The sequence below is a fragment of the Carassius auratus genome, chromosome 47, assembly GCF_003368295.1.
Source record: "Carassius auratus strain Wakin chromosome 47, ASM336829v1, whole genome shotgun sequence".
In the NCBI taxonomy this organism is placed as follows: Eukaryota; Metazoa; Chordata; class Actinopteri; order Cypriniformes; family Cyprinidae; genus Carassius; species Carassius auratus.
In genome coordinates, this window is record NC_039289.1 from 10,061,655 (window position 1) to 10,080,190 (window position 18,536).

The 18,536-nt window shown below is 44.0% G+C and overlaps 3 protein-coding genes across 8 annotated transcripts in view; 1 reads left to right on the forward strand and 2 right to left on the reverse strand.

The window, feature by feature from the left end:
* Positions 1-987: 987 nt before the first annotated feature.
* LOC113065059 (MAPK regulated corepressor interacting protein 2-like) lies at positions 988-4,400 on the forward strand. Its single transcript, XM_026236181.1, has 5 exons — positions 988-1,568; positions 1,732-1,801; positions 2,624-2,757; positions 3,676-3,777; positions 4,029-4,400. The coding sequence occupies exons 1-5, from the start codon at positions 1,514-1,516 to the stop codon at positions 4,097-4,099; spliced, it is 432 nt and encodes a 143-aa protein (XP_026091966.1). The 5' UTR covers positions 988-1,513; the 3' UTR covers positions 4,100-4,400.
* Positions 4,244-13,523, reverse strand: LOC113065057 (structure-specific endonuclease subunit SLX4-like). 2 transcript variants are annotated; one of them, XM_026236179.1, is made up of 14 exons: positions 12,644-13,523; positions 11,326-11,491; positions 10,970-11,197; positions 10,613-10,851; positions 10,251-10,543; positions 9,317-9,566; positions 9,149-9,231; positions 8,893-9,039; positions 8,647-8,816; positions 6,131-8,568; positions 5,890-5,989; positions 5,343-5,618; positions 4,862-5,267; positions 4,244-4,444 (listed from the first exon to the last, which is right to left on the reverse strand). In XM_026236179.1, the coding sequence occupies exons 1-13, from the start codon at positions 13,089-13,091 to the stop codon at positions 4,883-4,885; spliced, it is 5,223 nt and encodes a 1,740-aa protein (XP_026091964.1). In that variant the 5' UTR covers positions 13,092-13,523; the 3' UTR covers positions 4,244-4,444; positions 4,862-4,882. The 2 variants fall into 2 exon arrangements, with proteins under 2 accessions (XP_026091964.1, XP_026091963.1); XM_026236178.1 differs by lacking the exon at positions 4,244-4,444 and having other exon boundaries at positions 4,731-5,267.
* Positions 13,524-13,756: 233 nt separating this feature from the next.
* LOC113065060 (CREB-binding protein-like) overlaps positions 13,757-18,536 on the reverse strand; it is a 35,875-nt gene continuing 31,095 nt past the window's right edge. For 4 of the 5 annotated variants that reach the window (XM_026236187.1, XM_026236186.1, XM_026236184.1 and 1 more), the window contains 5 exons: positions 18,327-18,492; positions 17,995-18,216; positions 17,739-17,900; positions 17,270-17,551; positions 13,757-16,979 (listed from right to left, as the gene is read on the reverse strand). In XM_026236187.1, the coding sequence (XP_026091972.1) occupies positions 14,757-16,979; positions 17,270-17,551; positions 17,739-17,900; positions 17,995-18,216; positions 18,327-18,492 (3,055 nt within the window). In that variant the 3' untranslated portion in view covers positions 13,757-14,756. The remainder of the gene's footprint in view (positions 16,980-17,269; positions 17,552-17,738; positions 17,901-17,994; positions 18,217-18,326; positions 18,493-18,536) is intronic. The other variant, XM_026236185.1, reaches the window with a different exon arrangement.

Here is an 18,536-nt window from a genome sequence, read left to right on the forward strand (position 1 = left end):
CACATATATACGATCGGTATCATACAACGAACAAACAAATTAAGTTTGATCAAATTCAGGAAATGTATGTGGATGTTATTAGACATTTCCTGTTTCTCATTTCTCGCCATAATTTCAACGCCTCGCCACGGGCAAACCGTTCGAGATATCAAAAATCTCTTCGCAATTTAGCATCCCCAATGTCTTGAGATCGTGTTCACCGAGTTTTGTGGTGAACGGGTGGAGTTCCTCAGAGGAGTATATCAAATTCCAGAGCATGTGTTTTTCATAAAACCCTAAATAGCCAACTTCCTGTTGGGCGGAGCTTATGACATGCAGTGTGAAAGTTGTTTGGTTTGATGAGTTATATATATGTACCAAGTTTCATATGTATACGTGCAAGTATGCATGATATATGGCCCTCAGTACTACAGGGGGCGCTGTAGAGCCCCTGTGCCACGCCCGTGTATCAGACTCTGCCCGGCCCTAATGGCCGCAGGTTCCAAGGTGTGTGCCAATTTTCAAGAGTTTTTGAGTATGTTAAGGACCCCAAAAGCCCCCGAAACCTTGGAAAAAAATTAGAAGAATAAAGAAAAAAAAAAAAAAAAATAATCCTAAGGAAAACAATAGGGCTCTCGCCCTCCAGGCTTGAGCCCTAATAAACGGAGCAATTCCAATAGGGTCCTCACACCATCGGTGCTCGGGCCCTAATAAACGGAGCAATTCCAATAGGGTCCTCACACCATCGGTGCTCGGGCCCTAATTAACAGCCATTTTGTCCCAGTAGTTGCATCTCAAGGACTGTTGTACAACAGTGGTTGTGTAACAGACGGGTTTTCGCTCTCTTCTCTCTGGTTATATTTAATCCTATTGGTTTAAAGAGAGTGAAAAGTGTAACTTCAGTACCTGCTTCGTAGATTAGTGAGATTAACCGTGTGGTTTGACCCAAACAAACTGTTATTGTGGTACCAAGTAAAGCCTGGAGGGTTCCACACGTGGTGATCGAAACCCGTCATAGCCGCGCACATTTGCGCCACCCGTGGTCTCGAATGCGCGCTCGTGTTTCCTCCAGTAAAATCAGTTGTATGTTTGCAGAGATGATGAAACCCGTGTTTAGATGGTACACAGAGCCGGTTTGATGGTGTCCACAAGGTGAGTAGGTGAAAGGTGACCCCGCTTGAACGTCGCGGGGGGCGTGTCGTGACGTCACGGAACAATGGTGCGATCTGAACGTCCGAGTTTATTACAGAAGAGTCCAGACCGAAGCGGAGCTCAGAAAGTCTCTCAGCACCGTGAATCCGACGCGCAATCGGGGCAATAAACGCTCGTAACCTTGACTGACCTCAAGTCAACGCACGGCGCTGAAGTCCACTCGCATAGCCGGTCGCGAGCGCCTGAACGGCGGATTTCGTTTCCACGGTGGCTACTGAAGCTGGAGCGCGTGACGTCTTCTGGCGTGCGTATAATCGTGACTTTTGCTCTGAGCGATCCGTAGACGTCGCGCAGAAGGGGCTCTTCACAAACCGTCTCTCACATGATGTACACAATAACCAGAGGTCCCAGCAAATTTGTTACACAACGGAGAACAGGTATTTCACCAGTCCACCATACACGGTGCGTTGCTGCTTTAACCTTCTTTTAACGCTATTATAGTAGATATTTAAGAATAAACCACGTGCGTCTGTTTAACAAGGTTAATTGCATTACGTTAAGTTACTTTAAATACGTATTAACAGAAACTGTCTCTTGCAGGGCCTACGCAACAGATTGAGAGCAAAGCGACCGACCTGAAACCGAAGCAAAGCCACTGGCTCGTACCGGAGTGAGTAATATAAATTACATTAATATGTATTACTCATATTCATATTTCCTGAGGAAACTTAAAAATGATTTAACTGCGCCTTTAAAAGCGCGCCCGTCTCGTTCAGCACACTTGAAACTATCCGTACCTGAAATTTTAGCCTCTTTTATAAGCTAGGACGTCCCGTTTTTACTCTTTTGCCAAAGTCGCTTGTTTAGTATTTTTCTCGCACCGTGTGTGACCTTGCAAGTGTAGCGTGCGCGTGTCCGAGAGCGCGTGGACTGTCGGTGTTTTTGAAGATTGGATTCGTCTTCATTTGAGTGCAAATGTTAATAACTAACCTGTGGGGGTTATTATAATGCGAGCACATGCTTGTCACACCCCCCTCATATTCCCACAAGGTCGTTTAGCGTGTAGCTCCGCGTGCATACTTTACGACCGACGTCGCGTTTGTCTGTCATTTGAGTCTGAGATTTCACAAGTTTAATTTAACGTAATTTATAGTAGCGTGTTGTTATGCTGAAATTATAACAACGTGTCGCTGTTGTTATAGAAGCGACGTTGCGTAATGAAGGACTTAAAGGAACAGTACACCCCAAAATTCGCGCTTAGTCGTTAGAAATCTGAATGAGTATTTTAGTTAAATAATGTACTCTTTTCCATGTAAAGAAAGTGAATGTTTTTTTTTTTTTTTTTATAAATACAATATCTGTATTTAAATTGAAAGTGTGCATATGAGAGATTAATCCAATGTAAAAAAAGGAGCAGGAACTGAAGGAGACCGAATGTAAAAAGCCAAGGAATGATTCTTGAAATCTCATACTGATCTATTATTGTTTGTAGTTCACCAGCGCCTAAGATTGTATTTCACCGGCTGAACGGAAAGCGGTTCCACAGATCAACCTCTCCGAAAGGCGAAAACACCAGTGATGGATTCACCCCAGCACACGAGGAAAATGTTCGGTTTGTTTACGAGGGTGAGTTCATCTTCCAGAACAGCAGTATTGTTGAATCCCTGACCTTTGAGACCTTGAGGAGGGCTGAGGTTGGGGAAGCAGTTACCGTGACCTTAATGAACTTTGAAGAGCGACCGACCAGATTCAAGGCTTCTCACGTAACTTGAAGTTGGTACAAGTTTGCAGCTTGTCTTGTTACTTTTCATTAAAGTTTCCAGAGTTTAATTGTGTGCAAACTAAAGTTGTGTGAGCCTGGGATTCAGACTCGTATGAATGTACTTTATAAATGAGGTAAGTTGAACAGAGTTCGTGTGAAACAGGGCAACTCTTATCTTCAGGAGGAGGGTGTTTGTCCGCAGGCCAGGTTTCCAGCTCCACCTCCAGCAGCTGATGCAATGGCCCTCAAGGGCAGGTTTTATGCTCTTTTGTACAATGACCGGCTAGTCAACTGAATCTTAATGTTTTGTAAACCTGCTTTAGTCAAGAGAAAAGAGGACAAAACATAGGGAACATAAAACATCAGCAGGTTTTATAAATGCAAATGTCTAGGAAACCTAAGGAGTTGTACAAGCGGCACTTTAAACTTTGAGATACCACTTCCTACAGATTGCAATTATGGTACAAAAATAATTCAAAGGGAAGAAAAGTTTCACACCGTTGACAGATACTTGTTCTTGTTTTAAGCATAAACGCCTAATTTCTTAGTAAACAAGACTTCATATCATTTTGCATTTCAAGTAAATGTATCTTGATTTAATAACGTAGATATTTCAACTGGAAAACAAGACCAAAATACATTGGGTTTTTATTGCAATTGATGCAACATTAAATACCATGACTGAATGTAAGATTTCTTCTCTGATTTGAGACTCTTTAAGGTGTTAGTTGGTGGAGGACTGAATTGTGAGTTTAAACTGATACAATATCTTATGATCGCAGCTTGGCAGGAGGTGGAACAGAAGCTCGGAGAGGGATCCCAGCCTGAGAACGGGAAAGGCCTGGTTCAGTACGCGGAGAGAAGCCCCAATCCCGGCATGAAGAGTCAGTCTAGTACTTCTGTCCCATTTACTTTCTTTCCAGATATACAAATATCCAATTTCATGTCAAATTTCAAACTCATGTTAAAATGGTCACTTGCTCACCCTCATGTCGTTCCAAACCTGTATGAATTAGCTTCTGGAGCACAAAATGAGCTGTTTCACACTACAAAAGAAAAAAAAATCCATAGATTTTTTGTGCTATTGTTTAATTCAAATGTCTCAAAGAACTCACCCAGTCTCTGTCTTTTTCAGATTTTGTGCCTATTGATCTCGAGGAGTGGTGGGCCAAGCGTTTCCTGGCCAACATTGCCAACCTGTCATGACAGGTGCATGATGGGGCATGAGTGCGAGGTGTGTCTGAGCGGTCCGGACTGAGGCAGTGCAGCCTGACTCTGCTGATGAGCTTAGGTGATCATGCCAGAGATTCGCACACTTCCTGTGAAACTGTTTGCCCAGCCAGATCCAGACTCTCTCTCATGCACACGGAAGATGATCAGATTTTTCTTCTGCTTTTCTTTCTTTGTTAGAAAGTGAGATGTCTGTTTTTCTCAGCAGCTCTTTGCAAAAAAAAAGTGATGTTATAAAACAACCCAAAAAAAAGTCCAGTAAAAAGTTTTTCCAAGACGTCTTTGGTGATTTTGTTCACTGTTGGTCTCATTCTGATGTCACTGGGAGCAAAGATATTTATGGGTCATATTTTATATTTATTATTAATTTCTGTCATTTTTATTTCATTTTCGTATTGATTTTATATATATATAATTAAGTAGAAGTGGAAAAACAATACTTATTGTCACACAATAATGAAAATACTTTTTTTTTTTTTTTCAATTCTTGTATACGAACATGTGATATATACAATAAGAAATGTCTTTTAATTGCATAATCCAGACGTTAAATTAAATTAAAACAATATATTCATTTCAAACATTGTAGGAAAAAAAAATCTGGAACTAATATAAAAAACAAATGCATTTTATTGTAAATCCTTTCACTGGAAGGTTGAAGACCCTGAGTATGTGTCAGAAAAGATGAAGGCCAATACTGTCCTTTAACAACTTATTCTTAAAATCATGAAGTTTTACCACATTATTTTATTTCAGCCCTCATGCTATTCCTCCACTGGGCTTAGATGCTTTTTTCCTCCCTCTTCCGGCTGCAGCACCGCTGGTTGTCGTTTTCACACGTCGCTTCCTGCGGGAAGATGCATTCTGGCCTTGTTTGGCCGTACTGAAGGTAATGCACTGAGAGTCCAGGAAGTCTAGTAGTTTAGCAGCAGCTAACCTGATGCCTGCCGCTTTCAAGCCGGACCGTAGCTCTGCCAGGGAGAGAGGCTGGTACTGCAGCACTCGGGCGTACAGTTTGGGGTCGGATAGGATGAACTGACGAACCTCGAGGAGTTTGTCCTTCTCACGCACAACAGCCTGAGACGCCGTGATGCCTTCACTGTCCGAGTCATCGTCTTCAGACACACACAGCTCTGGGTTCGACCTGGAAAGAAGAAAATGGTTGAACGAAGTTTGCTTTGTAGTATTAATTGGGCATATAGCCATATAGGAGCTGTACCTCTCTGACTCTGCAGTGGAGGATGTATTTGAGTTTTGAGAGGCTGATAAAGGTTCATCGTCTTCACTTGGTGGCAGTTTCACAGGAGAGACAGCAGGGGGCGCTGTAGGCTGCTTAAATGCGAGCGGAGCAGACTGGGAGTTGGAGGCACTGGGAGGGTGTCGGGGTCCAGAGACCTCCTCCTCAGACTCTGAGCTCTGCAGCTGGTGGGTGTATTGATGGATCTCCTTCAGCTTCCGAACCATCAGCTTCTTGGGCAGCGGACGCACACCGAACCTGGGAAAATAGACATTTTTACATCTCTGTGTTATCGAACGTGTTGCTTTGGCTTTGGGAGGTCAGGTCTAATATATATATTAGAGCAAACTATTTCACAAAGTTTACAATATAAAAAAGAAAAAATGACTTCATACGTGCACTAAAAATGAACTTGTAAACTATTAAAGTCATTGGAAAAGGTCATTTTAGTTTCAGTTGTTTTCCACTTTGTTTGATATTGTAATACAATCGTTTAGCATTATAATGTCTACATTCTTGTTTTGCTCACCTGTTGAGTCTGTTTTTGAGCTCTGGTGTGTCCATATCAGAGAAGCCTGGCATGGGAGTGATGGGCACCAGTGGTCCTTCATTCCTCTTTCTGCTAGCAACTGTGCAGAAAGGGAAAGTTGATTGTAAGAAAGTTTTCTAAAGCAAAAAGGCCATTCTGAATGGATAATTAACATCTGTGTAGCCATAACAAATAAGAGCTCCGGTGAAGCATAATTAACACAGAGGACGACACGCCTTACCTGGAGTCTTCAGTTCAGCAACTCTCTTGGCAGACGGAGCTGTCAATCTCTGAGAAAGAGGAAGGGGAGCCACCTCCTCTTCCTCCCAATCATCCCACATGTCAGGGTCAGGTAGGCTGTGATTAAACGGACCTGGACTTGGATCAGGAGTTTTTTTACAAACTCCAGTTGCAAGAGGAGACGTTGACGTTGTTCCTTTACCCTCGAGACCTGGTGGACTGACTGTACCTCCGCTGCTGTCAAGTCGTAGACTAAAGCAGGGCTTCTGGCTTCCAACCCCTCCATCCAAACCCCAAGAGTCATCAAACGCTATAGGAGGCTCATCCATGACACAAAATGAGTTTCCTGCAATATCGACCACTTCGTCAACACTTTGACTTGGATTCTCTTCTCTCACTCCTCTTCTAGTATCATCCAGGTCACAGGAGGAGTGTACCGCAATATCCACCAATTCTTCAACACTTTGATTTGGATTCTCTCCCAATTCCATTCGTTCTATCCCATCGTTCCCACTCTCTTTCAAACTTTCTGGAAGAATGTATCTTGGAGAGTTCGGGGCTGGACTGGAGCATCCCTGCTGAAGAGGGCCACTCTGCTGCTTCTCAGGTGTTTTACCAGGAGAACTCAGTTGTAGAGACACTAGGTCAACTTTCCCCTTCCTACCGAAGGATCTAGAAGAACCTCTACAATTCCTAAGCCCAACCTCACAGTCGTCAACCATGGGAGAGCAAAACGGGATCTGACGTTGTAAGGAAGAGTCTGAATGGAGAGGAGTGCTACTGGAGGGCTTGGGGACACCCTGGATTGGATGTCCCATGATGATGCCAATGTTGGAGCCATCAGACACATCTGTAGAAGAAACCTGAGATAGTCTTAGATGGTGAGGTGCTCTCTGGTAACCTGGAGAGCGATCTGTATCAATGCTCTGACGTTCTTTAGAGGGACTTCGATATGATTTGTGCAATTTGGACAAGGTTGCTGGTTTCTCCTTTAGGCAGCTGGTGCTTGAAGAAGCAGAGCTAGCAGGTTTCAAACTCTCCGAGACGGAGGAAGAGGAAGAAGAGGATGATGACTTGGGGAAGAGCTGGGTTCGGCGCATGCTGATGCAGGTCTGGGCAGAGCTACAGCGTGTGGATGGTACCGGAGTGGCTGGAATCAGCCAGGAAACCTCGGCAGAGCCATCAAACACACTTTCATTCGCAACCCCAGGGCTACAGTGCTCTGATCGGTCAGACTTTGCTTCAATATCAGTCTCCATCAGCTTGGAAGCATCTACCTGTTTACCGGCATGGCCTTGGGATCCAGATTCTTTGAAACTGTTGTCTTTGACTTCACAAGCATAGCTCGTGGTCCTCTGAGGAAGTTCTGGGGAAGATTCGAAAGGAGACGGAGGAGTCAAAGCACGTGTAGTGGTGGCAGCATTTTGGTCACCATTATCTACATCCATTTCATCACCAGAATCTGAGAGAACAATGAGCTCTACCTGCTTGCTTTGAGATTCTGGAGGGGAAGGAGGGTTTTCAATTCCCTGGCATCCTGAGCTGTCTCTTCTTGGTGGAGACTTACCCGTATCTTCACCCTCATGTGGAACAGGAGACACTCCAGGGATGGGGAAGGAAGTCTTGCCTGACACACCTGAGCTCGGTGGAGGGCTTATAGATAGGTCAATCACCTCATTGACACATGAAGGGCGAAAAGAGGTGGGTGTGTTTTGTTGTAGTGTGCTTGATGGCTTGTGACATTGTTTCTGAGAGCAGGACGCTTGCGTCTGTGATGGTTCCATGTATTCCCCTACAGACTGGGAGAATAAACAGTCATAACTTTTGTCTAGACTGGCATCCGAGTCTCTGTTTTCATCTAGCTCTGGAACCAAACAAACTCTCTCAGTCTCTGAATTGGGGTTTTTAGGGTTTTCTGTTGGACTTGTTACCATGGCACCCTCCGTCCCATCCACACCTTGTTTGTTACTATAGCAACTGCCGGCAGATTTCTCTAAAAGGCATTCTGTCTCTTTTTTCTCCTTCCCTTCATCCTTCTTCTCATCTCCAAGGGACGTATTTGCACCTCCCTCCTCTTCCTCGGTCTCAGTCTCCAACATTGTCTCCATCTTCCTTTGTGTCGCTGCAAACACATAGATCTCATCAAGCTCTTCCTCATCCACCCGGTCCTCTTTCTCTCCGTCTCCTCGCTCTTGCTCCTCTTCCAGGTCTCTTTCCTCTCCAGCAGTTTCTTTGAAGTCATCCTCTTCTTCGCTGTCCCCATGCTGCCACATTGACTGGAGGAGCTCCAAGAAGTTGCTTTCTGCCAAGTTCGGGTCTTCTCGGTCCCCGAGATGAGGCTCAGGTACTGGAAACAAACCTTCAGATTCATCTCTTGGGTTTTCCTCTACACTTCCAGAGTATCCCTTACACTGCTGCTGCAGCTCAACCAAACCAAATCTGAAATACAACACATATTTATTATCCTAGAATCAATTTAGATCCAGTAGGATTGGGAAATAATTGTATCATTCTAACCTATCAGCCAGCTCCTGTATGTGGGGTAGCAGAGTGTGTGTTAGAGGACAGTGTGCTGTGTAAAGATACTGCAGGAGGGCCAGTACTGCCTCCCCAAGCACATTACCCAACAACACCCTCTGAGAGACAGGCATACCCTCCTCCTGAACGCCAAACCCTGAGTCATGAACCTACAGACACATGGTAACAGTTTGGTTATTCGTCTGCACTCCTTGATTATTAGTTCATGCTTGCAGCTGCACTGACCATATTGGCCAGCAGGGGACATCGTGTGTACAGCATAAACGAGTGTGTGAAGAACACATCCCCACTGTCCACCTGTAACTGCACATCACTGAGTTGAGGGTTGTTCACCATGCTGCTCAGATCTGATGCCAGCTTTGAAACGTACACCTGAAAAACACAAAAATGGACTCTAAGACAACTCTAATGAACATTCATCTAATATGGATCCAATCACGACAGTACAGTACATGTGGATAAAACTGAAGGAAATTCTCACTGAGGTTTTCTTAGACGTCTTGTTGCCATTTGTCTCTGGAACAAATCCACTTGAGGGAAGGTCATTCACAGCGTTGTCCCTAGCTAAAGAACATGGGACAGCGTGAGCTTGAGAATAATAAAAAAAAAAATATATATATATATTTTTGTGACAGAACACCAGTATTACCTGACTTGTCCTCTGCGGTCGTATATGTTGTGTATCTATACTGGGTGAGGGTCATGCCTTCCTCTGCGAGCTCCATCAGGTCCTGCAGAGCCTGGGAGCCTGGTGTACCCGAACAAGGGGTGGGAGGTCGTTGGGTTTGGTGTTGTGCTGGGCTCTGATCAGAAAGCTTTTCCTGGACTGGATCAGCCTCTAAGGTCACAGCTGGAGGTTTCTTGTTTGGAGTTGATTCAAGAGACTTGACCTTTTCCCACTGAAGTAATAATGTAAAGAAAGATTAAGCATCAGCAACCACAACACTTTTTAACTTCTGTAATGTGACACATTTCTGAGGGAGAGTAAAAATCTGACCTACTGGCTGCTACTACTACAGAAACAAAATAGGCCTGTAAGATAACAATTAATTTCTAAATTCTTAACTAATGATTTGTACTACATTATATGAGCTCATGTTACTTTATGTCTTTAATAAAATCTAACTAACAGGTACTTCATTTTGAATTTTTAGTAACATTTTCGTCCAAATAATGCACACTGGTAAATTGTGTAAGTTAAGAAAAATAAATAAATAAATGTATGCATTAATAAGATAAAGGCAATTTAATTAATAAAATCACTTTATTTTTAAATATTTTTAAAGCTATTATTGTATTGCAAATTAAGTAATGAAACAAACAATAGCATATTTCATTAATAGCGCATTTAAAATATTTTCCTGACAATACCGTACGTAACTTTTTTTTATTTACATATTTATTTTTGAACAAATGATTTGTTCATTTTAAGTAGCATGTTTTTAGTAAATTCCCATTTTTACAGTTACTGCATTAAAAAAAAAAAAAAAAGTATATTTTTTATATGCACATTTTTCTTTGAAATGATAAACACTGTTGAATTGTGGTGAAAGGTGAATTTATTAAGAAAGTGAATATCTCACCTCCGGTGCAACCCATGGCTGAATGAATTTGCTTAGTTCAGAGGTGTAGAACTCTGAAACTGAATCTGGTCCTCCTCCGTGAAGAGCACTTTTGTCCCAGAGGGGGGCATGGGGATGAAGAGGAAGGGCGGAGGGGGGCAGGGTTGGTGTTGGCGGAGAGGGGGGTCTGGAACGAAGCAGGAGAGATGAAACCCGCTCCTGTAGACGGTTCAGTGCTGTCTGAGGGTCCTGAATGAGGAGAAGTGGTGGGTGGACAGGAGACGCACCCTTCCTTCTCTTCCCGCGACCCTTACCTGAAAGAGAGCAGGAATGATGCACTTCTGAGTGATAACCTGCAATTTAACTGAAAAAGATGAGTTTACCTGCACCAGGTTTCCACTGTAAGACAGGAGCCCCTGTCCCAGGAGGACTGGAGAGCTGAGCCAGAATCTCCCTCTCCTCCTCCAGCTCTCGCTCCTTCTCCATTTCCTGCTCGAGTATAGAGCGGGACAGAGCCAGCGCCACCATGGTGTCCTCATCCAGCTTCTGGGCTTTCCTCCTGGATCTCTTTTTCAAAGGCATGCCATCCCTCTGAGTTGTCGTAGCACTACCTATTAGCTTTCTGCAGAGAGAACAGAAGGAACATGTACATATACATATATATATATATATATATATATATATATATAAGCACTCAATTAAAGAGAAGACATTGATAAAGTGGCCAGTGGCTGGCTTACGATTGGTCGGTGGTGTTGTCGCTCGCTCTCTCAGCGGCCTGTCTCCTCAGAGCCTGGAGAAGATCATTAGGTTTCACGCCTAAATTGGTTGAGCAGCGCTTTAAGTGGACAGAGCGGCTCTTTTCTGATTTAAAACTCTTTCCACAAATGGGACACTCTGGGACCCGTGGTCTAGGGTGTGAATGATGGGATGCTGAAGGAGCGCTGCTCTCACTGGCATCCAGACATCTGCAAAGCAGGAGAACAAGGCAGAAGTCAGATGTGAAAGTCTAATTGTATGTGTGTGTGTGTGTGTGTGTGTGTGTGGGATATGAAGGGTATCTCATGATGTAGTGTATACAGTGGTGGTGACGCACCTGTTGATGTGCTGAGTGCGCAGCGGGGGGCTCATGGCTGACAGATCTTTCTGACAGAGCTGGCAGAAGAACAACGCTTCATCTTCCACGTCTCCAGCGGCCCGAGCCTCACAATCCAACTCCTGCTGAAGCCGAAGAGCCAGGGCTTCATCATCACCCACAGTTTCTGAAGGAGAACACACACACTTCTTGACTTTCATTGATTACATTAAACATGCCATAAAACAGATGTACATTTGATCTGAGATATTTTTTACATCATTTTTGATAATTGCATATAATAATTTTGATAATAGCAAAACTCTGAATTTATATATATATATATATATATATATATATATATATATATATATATATATATATATATATATATATATATATATATATATATATATTCATATATATATATTCATATATTACATGTACAATTATTGCAAATTAAAACAATAATTTTTAATATAACATCTATAATTTTAATGTTTTAGAATTTTAACTGCTTAACATAAAATGTATCTAATGTAAGACAACACACACTTTTGACGAATGACTTTCAGTGACGACATTAAAAATTTCAAGCCATAAAAACATGACTACACTGGGTTTACAATGATATTTAGTTTTGTATATTACAAAGAAATTCATTTTTATGACCGATTTGAACCATATACCCCAGTTCATGGTTGGATTTTTTTTTTTAAATAAATAATAATAAGTAATTATACATTTATGGAGTTATACTTAGCATTTACAGTTATCATTGGACATTAACAAATTTTGTTGTAATGATAATTTTTTAAAATGTTTTATATAAACACACACACACACACACACACATATATATATATATATATATATATATATATATATATTTAATATACTGCAATTTTTATTTACAATAATACTTACAAATGTACTTTTGGTGGAGGGCCATGAAATCATTGCTTGGGCAATTACATGCTAAAAATCTACTAACGCTAACTTACAGGGATAGTTCACCAAATGTATGAATTTCTTTCTTCTGAAGATATTTTTAAATAATGTTGTAAACCAAACAGTTGACGGTAGTCACTGACTTCCATGTATGGAAAAATAAAATACTAAAGTCAATGGCTACCATCAACTGTGTCATAACCAACATTCTTCAAAACATCTTCTTTTGTGCTCAACAGAAGAAAGAAAGCCAAAAAAGTTTGAGGTTTGTCATAGAACATGAGGGTAAGTAAATGATGCCAAAATTAATTCTGGGCTGCACTACATTATATAATGTGGCACAGTGAGATTGTGTTAATGAAAGTTGAGAGACTGCTGGACACCACACCTGTGTGCTGGATCCTGACAGTGGAGGGATGGTTTCCATCAGACTCTGTGCTTGAGGGTTGGTTGGTCTCTGCATGCAGGAGTCTCTCTGGACTGGCTCTCTTAAACCGCTGCATCCTCCGGATCACTGCTTCTGTGACTGACCCTGTGCCAGACCCTTCAGGAGCGCGCTGGGACACATCTCCAGACCCTTCAGGAGCGCGCTGGGACACATCTCCAGACTCTTCAGCCCGAGTCCTGCCACTGATCTGACTCTTAGTTTCAGTTTGAGCAGCATCCTTAGTCCTCTTTCTCCTCTTTGGGGGGTTTCTCTGGGAAGAGGAGGACGATGGCTCCTCACCCTTGACTGCTGATCTCTTTTCATCTCCAGATGCTCCTGCTCCTCTCTTCCTCACTCTTTTGAGGAGACGAGAGCAGAGGTCTGTGAAGTCCTGGTCCGAGTCGTTCATGATGAGCCGAACACACACATGATCTGTCCTGTTTTTATACAGTCTATGGATCTGTCACATGTGTCCGCTGTTATACGGATCCATATCATTTAACGTCATTTGAAATGTTTATATTGTGGATAAAAAGCTTATCTGTTCATACGCATTGTATAAATACCAAGGAAGCGTTGCATGTTAGGACACACATCACATTTACGTTACCTTTGTTTACATTTCACTCTGCCACTATTCGGACCTATTACATCGGTTAACGTACTTTATTGCGATTTATTTCATAACGACTTGAATACATACCGTTGGTAAGACTCACTTCATTCTATAAATATTTTAAACAGTTTATGTAATATTGTAAAACGACAAGTTTCTTATCAAATGTGCTGCAGTGGCGGATACGGTTGTTCAAAATACTGTATCGCTACCGCCGCCGTCTACTTCCGGTGACGTCAAGCACGCGCTGACGTCGCCGCGTCACGTAACTGACCTTACGAAATGATGAAATTGCAAAAAAGATAGCAAAATACACTTAGGATTGCCAATAACTAGTAGTTTAATTGAAGTATTTATTACATTTAGCATTATTCTGTTAGTAAAAGTAAAATAAGTCAAAGAACGCGACTGCCAAGTAGCTTTAATATACTATATAAATAACATTAAAGACACACAAGTTTGATCTGTTGCACACAGTTTATTTAACAATATGGTATAGAAGTAAGAAATACGTTTTTTTTTCAACCGGTTTATACAGTGATTCCATTCTTTCATCCTTATATTTATAGTATTTTGCTTAATAACTTGCATGATTTACATAAAGGGAAAAAGTAGAGCCCGTTCAAGTTTGTGTGAGAAATGAGGGTCAATAGCAGAATCCATTCTGTGTTTCCATCTAGCAGTCAACCAGTGATCGCCCACTCAGCTTAGGGGGCCCTCCTCTCTCCCTCTTTCTCTCTTTAAATTTATATATCTGTAAAAAGCAACAATATTCTACATCTGCAAGACAGAACCTCTGGATCCAGGCCAGTGAGATGTTGTAAATGTGTACGTGTCTTCTTCGGGTCAGTGATGTATTGTCTGAGTGATGCTTGTTTGTCTGCATACATGCGTATGCACAGTTCCTATCGATACAAACAAATAGTTCTCCTCATACATACAAACTTCACAATGAGAAAAGGAGGAAACGCCTCCGAATGCATGTCTGAAAAAAATGGTACGACAATAGAATACAATCTCACAGCCTTCCAACACAGAAATGCTGCAAAGTTAGATAAGGTATAAAACCAAAAGGTATGAATAATATAATGAAGTTTCGTTATTTTCTTAAAAAAAAGAAAATGCATGAAACCAGACTGTCCTCCCCCAAACAAAACCAAACGACAATTTAAAACAAAACATTGACCACACAAAGGTCTAAACTGAACAAAAAAATATATTCTTTGTGATTTATATTTCTTTTAAACAACAGTCTTTCAAATCCCTCTTAAAAGGAAGAAATCAGTCATATGTTTTTAGGGAACATCAACATTCCCCAATTCCTTTTAGACTTTTTTTTCATACATTTCTTAAACTTTACATGTCAGTACAAAAAAATTTAAAATATTAGAGAAAACCAAGAGAGCCACAAAAAAGAGGAACGGGGAGACTGTGGTGGGTGGAGTCTCCCAGTAAACGCTACAATCCCTCCACAAATTTCTCCAGCGTGTCTCCTGTTGTGTCTCCCACCATGCCTAAGTCACTGGGCAGCCCTCCGCGGTTGGGCGTATTGAGTTGCGGGAGCATGGCACTCTGCTCAGGTGTGCCCAGGTGCGCAAGCTCCAAGGAGCCAGTCATGGGTGTCGTAAGACCAGGGTGTGGTGATCCTGTGTGGGGCGGTGCGTGCTGTGGCGATGGCTGTGGCTGAACCTGCGGGGAAGGACTGGAATGTGGAGGAGGTTGCTGTGACGGAGGTCTGGGCGACTGTACAGGGGCTGGTGAGCACACCTGATTACTGAGTGCATTAGCCATGGTTTGGCCGGGAAGGTGTGTGCCTTGCGGCTGTCCGGAAAGCAGGTGAGTTTGCGGGCTCATTGGACTTGGTTGCGCTGGTGAGCCCATTGGAGGCTTGAGGACGACCTGTTGTTGTGGAAGCTGCTGCTGCTGGAGCATGCGTTGGTGGAGGAGGTTGGATGTGCCGTCCATTCCCATCCCACCCTGCCCCATCTGGGCCATAGGGGGCAGCTGGCCCATGGGTCCACCTGTTCCCTGCATGGCCAACTGTTGCTGCTGCTGCATCCGGAGTTGTGTGTAGTTGGTAGCAGTGCCTTGTGTCTCCGGGAACTGGCCATGTGCCTGCGGCATCACTCCCTGCTGCTGCTGCTGTTGTTGCTGCTGTTGTTGTTGCTGCCGCCGCAAAAGCTGACGGCGGTACAGCTCCTGGAGCTGTGGGTTGTTGGCGTGTGCAGGGTTCATGAGCTGACTCTGGGATCCAAGAGCTGCCATGCCTTGTGGCGCGGGCTGTTGGGGTTGCTGCTGCGGCGCCAAGCCAGGTCGTGACACTGCCTGCATGGCTGCCAGGTTCTGCATCACTGGCTGCGCTGCATGCATGCCCTGTTGCACTTGTTGCTGCTGCGGCTGGTTGGCGTGGTATTTTGCGGTCCTCTGTTTGATGAAGGCAGCCATGAGTTGCGGGTTCGATTTGAGGATGTTCAACACCTGCTGCTGTTGTTGGGGCGAGCTGGGCGACTTGAGGGTGAGTAGCAGGTCTTGCAAGGCATTGGGGGCAATGGCTCCAGGTCTCTGGGGTGTTTGCGGTCGTGGGCCCTGTGTGGGCACCATCATACGTGGCTGTGCAGCCTGCTGGGACATTGTCGGTCTCTGCATAGGCATGGTCTGCGGAGCGCCCGGTGCGGTCTGTTGTGGAGCAACCTGCTGCTGAGCCGCTTGCATGCCTTGCTGAGGGCCTCCAGTCCACTGTGCTTGTGGCATTGGTGGCATGACCTGTTGCCCGCGTGGCCCAACATGTTGCATGGATTGCTGCATTGGGCCTGGCATGCGTGGCTGCTGGTGGTTCATGGGAAGGCCATTCATGGTCATGCGATAGTTCTGTTGGTGTTGAGCTTGCGCAACCATTTCTATGTGCCGTGCCATTTTGACCGCCATAGGCGGAGGCTGTTGAGGAGTAGGTTGTTGTGGTGGCTGCTGCTGAGGAGGTGGTTGCGGGAGCGGAGACTGCTGCTGGTGAAGTGGGGAAGCTTGTGGGCCGGGTTTGCCCTGTGAAGATTGTGGAGGGGGTTGTCCATTGCGGGGAGCATTGGGATAGGCTGGGGACATGACGCCCGCATTGGGAGTTGTTGGTTGGTTGGACAGCGGTTGTGGTGTTTGAGGGGTGTTCGGTTGCTGATGCGAGGTGGGCGTGCTGGGGGCTGTTGATGCAGGCGGTGATGGTAGGCTCTGAGGCATGGCTCGGCCCTGCATTGTAGCCATGCGTCTCCGCATCATCTGCGCCTGCTGGACCCTGTGCTGCAGCTGCTGCTGACGCAGTTTGTGCTTGATATTGAGGCAGAAGGGCACAGGGCACTTGTTCTCTTGACAGTGCTTGGCATGATAGCAGCAGAGAGCAATGAGCTGCTTGCACACCGGACAGCCACCGTTTGTCTTGCGTTTGCAGCCCTTGGTATGCTGGACCACACGCTTCATCTTCTGGCAAGATGGCAGAGAGCAGTTGGCATTGCGGCACTGGCAGGCATGCACCAGAGACTGGATGCAACGCTGGATGCTTAGACGCCGACTCTCCTGAGGACTCTTGGAGGCCTCGCCACTTTGGCTGTTGTTGTCATCGTCCAGACCAAGACCCCACTTAACCATCTGGTGCTCATGGCCCTTAGTGTTGTAGCAACTAATGCACAGGTCAAAGTCCTGCAGAAAGATGAGGGCACAGTGATTAACCAAAAATTGAAAGGAAAATCAAAAGTGGAAAGACAAGAAATTATTACAATGCATCAACAACAATTGGACAAAACATGTGGAAGATGCGTTACACTACTAGTAGAATAGATGTTACTAAAAGATCCCATGGCTCCCCAAGTTTCAAAATCCCAAAGGTTTTCTTTTCTAATGCGCTCAAATCAAAACAAACCCAGAAACACCCATCCACTACTGATGATAAAGGAGAGCTGTAGCCTGTTACAGGAGCCTCTGTATCTTACCTCGCAGACCGTACAGTGCCAGCGTGTTTCGACATGGTGTTTACATTCGTTGCAAGTGTAGACAAAGCGGTCCTGGCCCTGGTTGTGCAATTCCACTAGCATGCACATAGTGCTCCACTTGCAGCGCCGCAAAGAGCTGAACTCCCAGTGCTTATCCCGCGCTAACGTCAAGAAGGCGTCCCTTCCGTCCATTAGGTCACAGTTCAGAAGGGGATCAGGGTCAACGATAGGTAGTAATGAATTGACTATAGGCCCAGAGTGCAGATGGATTACAAAAAACACCTGGGAGAACAAGTAGGAAAAGGTAAGAGGTTTCTTAAGACCTTTCCAGAGAAAAAACATTTGGCTTAAATGTAAATATATCAAAAGGTGACATGTGAAATAGTGTGAAAACTTCCAAGTTAAACAATGTACGTGACTCATGTCTTGGAGAGCAAGTAAATGATCAGATGAAGAACTTGTGGGAGACCTCTTTGTGTTTCTCCATTGTGGCGTAGAGTTTCTGAGAAAGATCATTGGCTACATTCGGCATCCCGTGTTTCTTTTTATTAGCTCGGCTCACACTGCTTTTATTCTTATTTGTTTTCTTGTTGTTCTTCTTCTTTGCGTTCTTGCTGTCCCCTGGCGTGCCCTGTTAGAAAGAATAACAAGTGTCTATAACGGATGTTTGGAGTTTATAAAAGAGATAAAAGAAATTCATCTACAGATTATCAAAGAAAATTAACCTCATGAAGAGTATCCGAAAATTTTAAAAAAGACACAAGGCTTCTCTCATTCACCTCTGGAGTTTCACAAGCTGCTGTGTTTTCTTCTTTTTTCCTCTCCTCTTCCTCTTGCTGCAACTCCTTGATGCTCTCCTCCAACACATTGGGCCAAAAATCACCCTCAAAATACGGGAGTTCGTTTGCACTCGTCAAACGGTCCTCGGTGGCTTGCTTAAAGATGTCCTATTAAACAAAAACGCATCGTATTTATACCATATAATTGTGTACTTTTGTGAATCTTTCCATTTCGACAAAATTAAGGTTTTTGAAAGATCACATGGTCCCTGCTATACCTTGTAGTCATGCAGTATCCGCTCAGCAAAGGCCTTGTCCAGCATTTTGCGGTACCACTCCTGCAGGCGCTTGGGTTTTGGGATTTTCTGGTCGGCAGGGTGACAGTGGAAGATATAGTCATCACCTTCACTAGGTGGACATGCCCAGATGTGTGCCGTAACATATCTGCGGCGTTCAAAACGTTTAAAGTTCAGGGAATTGAAAGGGAA